Genomic DNA, 3,766 nt, shown 5'->3' on the forward strand with positions numbered 1-3,766 from the left:
TGCTTTTCCAGCAACTATGACAACGGCTTCATTTTTATTATGTTTTTACTTTTGTTACTGTTGGATGCCATGGGTGCCACTGGAAGATGTTACAGGGATTGCTATTGTTCCAGGAGGATTGAGAATGGGTAATAATTCTGATGGGTAACTGACTGCTACTAACCCTTTACTCTGGGCTTCCAGATCGGAGAATCAGCAATCTATTCATTGTTTTGTACTTCATGGCATCAGTGCATATAGCAAAGGAAAGGAGAGTGCAGCCTATGCTATTACCCCCTTGATAGAGTCCCAGTCCACATGGGTATATGTCTCAGTTCTTCTGCTGTGATGTGGCCTTCTTGTTTGTTCTCCCCACCTGAGGTCTCTCACTGACTGGCAAAACTGTCATCATGTCTCCCTAGACTCCTGCATCCAGGTGTCACTGACTGCCCACCTCCTTCAGTCACATTGATTTCACTGATCTATTCAGTCCCTTCTTTCTAATGCAGTGAGTGTTTGTCTCCAGTGTGTGTGTCGGGATACATTTCCGTTTCATCCAAGTAACAACTTATCTGAATGAAACTCAGATACGATATAAAATGTTCTTTTACATATGAGACAATATATTTTGCTATTTCTATGGAGAGATACCTGGAATATAGTATGACCAAATATATATAAGTCACCAGTCGAAGTTTTAGCAAATAAATTTTCTTTGCTACTATTTTAAAATTATAAAATAGTTACATATGAATAGTTATATTAGCTAAACACTTACAAAAAGTAAAAGTTAACACATACACTTTTATTAAAAGTTAGATACTTTCAGTATTTTATTGTGTTTTCTTATTTTTTTACCTTATCTGAATTGTGAACATGTTATGTCACAATATTTGTAGCACTTTTTATCTTGCTAAATATTCTATCACAGTCGCCCATTTTGTTTTATGTCATGGTAATACATGTCTACATAATAATCTGTTGAATAGTTAAAGGATAATTTTCTTATTTCTTCATCACCCATTGAATATTTATGTGAACAAACTTTTTACACTATAATTGATCCTATGAAAAATATCTCTGGGTAATAGCTTTGGACTATTTCCTGGATTGTGAATTACTTGGGCAAATATTTTTACATCTCGGGGGTTTAATACATGCCTCCACCATGCATTTCAAAAGGCTTTGTGCAGTTCAGAATGCTAGCAGTAATACTGAGTGCATTTTTACAATATATCAGCCAATATTGTATATGTTTTCAAGGTATGTTTGCTTCTAAAAAGTGAAAAATGATACCTTATTATATTCTTTTTGTGCTTCCTATTTAAACATTAGAGTGAAGAAGGAGTTCCACAGGAAGGAATTCTGGAAGATATGCCTGTGGATCCTGACAGTGAGGCTTATGAAATGCCTTCTGAGGTAAAAAGTTAATACATACGATTCAGAAAATAAAGAGTTCAAATTGGTTCTTCCTAATAAGCACGCAAAAGAGTTCTTAATGGCATATTTCTTTTTATGTTTCTCCTTAGTGAGAATGCATGACTCTCTAGATGTACAAATTGACCAAATCCAGGACATATATTTTTACATTTGTAAAGGGTTGTCAAAAAGAAGAACCAGCAGTAGCTGCAGCAACAGAGACCATATATATGTAGCTCACGGAGTATAAAATATTTAGTTAACTGGCACTTTCCAGTAAAAGGTTGCTGCATTAAACAATAATTTTATTGAAAAGTTTCTGTTCTAAATAAATCCCAAAATGGAAACTTAAAACAATCAACTAGATGCCAAAAGGTATGGCAGGACTTTAAGAAAAAAATGGTGTCATTGGCAGAAATGACAAGGGAGGACGTTCTAGCACAAGAGACTATGCAAAGCCGAGGCATGCTGGTTTGAAAATACATATGAATGTGTCTGAGGAATTAAATATGATAAGAGGAGGAGTGCAGAAATACTCTGAATTAAACTTCCTCCCATGGCTTTACGAAGTACATACACAGAAAAAATTCTTCTGTAAATATTGAACAATCCCCTCTAAAAACTTGATGAACTACTATCCACAACAGGAACACATCAGGCTGGGCAGGAGAGGTAAAGATGTGGTTTACCACACAAAACATCCACTTAATGTAGTGAACCTCTGTGGGGAAGAATCCCATAAGTCTGGATCTTCTGGAGAAGCAAAGGATATGTATCCTACCTACATTAGAGGATGTTCCACCCCTGTCTGCAACAAAGAGATGAGCTTCAAAACATCTGGCTTAGAGGGCCCTCCCTGGTAGTGCAGCTGGTTAGGGCACAACACTGCAAGCTAGACACAGCTGTCTCTGTGTGAGTTTGACCCCCATGGCCCAGTCCTGTGTGCATAAATAAATCTTTTTTAAAAAATCTGTCTTAGAAAACCAATACAATTATGTCCACATGGCCCAAAGAACTATGGGAAATAGATTCTTCTTTTAAAGCTTGCATGCAGTTTCAGTCAGCCTGGAACCCAGCACAATAGAAGTAGTTTGAAAACTACCTAAATTACATGGCCAGAATCTCTTGCTAGTCTGAAAGCAGATGCAGGAGGTACAGGGGACAGCTGGCACTCTCTGCAGATACAATGGTGTGGCAGATGCCATTGTTGTCCTTTCCCTCTAGCATGTTAGTGCAGGCACATGTGGACATAGCATGCTAAGGCTTGCAGTTGCACTAAGGTCACAACACTATCTTGCTATATTATTGAAGACTGGATTATTCAATACAGGTAGTCACAGCACTTCCCTGCTCCCTAGCTTAGGCTGCAAATATGAATGGTCAGGCATTTGTACAAAAAGTGCTTAAAGCACAAAAAGTGCTCTCCTGCTGCTCTGCTGAATCTGGAAAGCATGCCTCCAGGCTCTCCAGCTGATCTCCTAAAATCAAAGAATATATGTAGTCCAGCAGGGGAGGGCCCATATTGCCAGCTCCAGGGACCAGTGAGACCCACATTCCTGGGCCTCAATAAGACTGGGACATTGCAAATAATTAACAGATTAATATTACCAGACACTGTGAAGATAGCACATTTAAGTCACAGCCTTTGTCTTCCAAAGGCACAAACCTCTAGGGATGGTGGGGGAATTCAGGAAAGAGGCACCATCTTTGCAGACTTCCTTCTATGGAAAAAGGCCCATTTACTTCTACTAGAATTCAGAAGTCTTAGAAACCCACCTGGCTCCCCACCTTCACTAGTCATTTGTAAACTGCAACTCAGAATCATGAGATATCACGTTACACCTGTTAAGGTGATAGTTATCAAAAAGATAAAACATAAGAAGTGTTGTTGATGCTATGGAGAAAAAGGCTCTTCAGGCCTTTGCTGGAATACAAATTGGTTTTGGTTTTGGTCTTTTGTTGTTGGTTAGAATACAAATTGGCGTATTCACTATGGAAAACAGTATGGAGACTCCTTAAACAATTAAAAATTAAAATGCCACATGGCCCATAAATTCTCCTGGGATTATGTGAAGGAATTTAAATAATATTTGAAAAGCTGTGTTAATTACCACTTTAGTTACAATAGCTAAGATAGGAAAATAGCCATGAGTATTTCTCTTTGGATAAATAGTGGAGATACAATTCTTTCACATACATATTATGCACAATGAAAACCTGGATAGATGTTATCCTTAACATGGATAGATGTTAAGGTTATTATGTTAAGTGAAATAATTCAGAGAAAGACAAATACCATATGATTTCAATAATATGTAGGATCTAAAAGGAAAACAAAGAAATGAACAATAAACAAACGAAAGTCATA

General features: G+C 37.5%; 1 protein-coding gene across 3 annotated transcripts in view; it reads left to right on the forward strand.

The window, feature by feature from the left end:
- SNCA (synuclein, alpha (non A4 component of amyloid precursor)) overlaps positions 1-3,766 on the forward strand; it is a 119,160-nt gene that overhangs the window by 113,005 nt on the left and 2,389 nt on the right. For all 3 annotated transcript variants that reach the window (XM_012724281.1, XM_012724280.1, XM_004681122.2), the window contains exon 5: positions 1,315-1,398. In XM_012724281.1, coding sequence (XP_012579735.1) covers positions 1,315-1,398 — 84 coding nt within the window. The remainder of the gene's footprint in view (positions 1-1,314; positions 1,399-3,766) is intronic.

This window comes from Condylura cristata, unplaced genomic scaffold (genome assembly GCF_000260355.1).
Source record: "Condylura cristata isolate star-nosed mole 26May11 unplaced genomic scaffold, ConCri1.0 scaffold00012, whole genome shotgun sequence".
Classification (NCBI taxonomy): domain Eukaryota; kingdom Metazoa; phylum Chordata; class Mammalia; order Eulipotyphla; family Talpidae; genus Condylura; species Condylura cristata.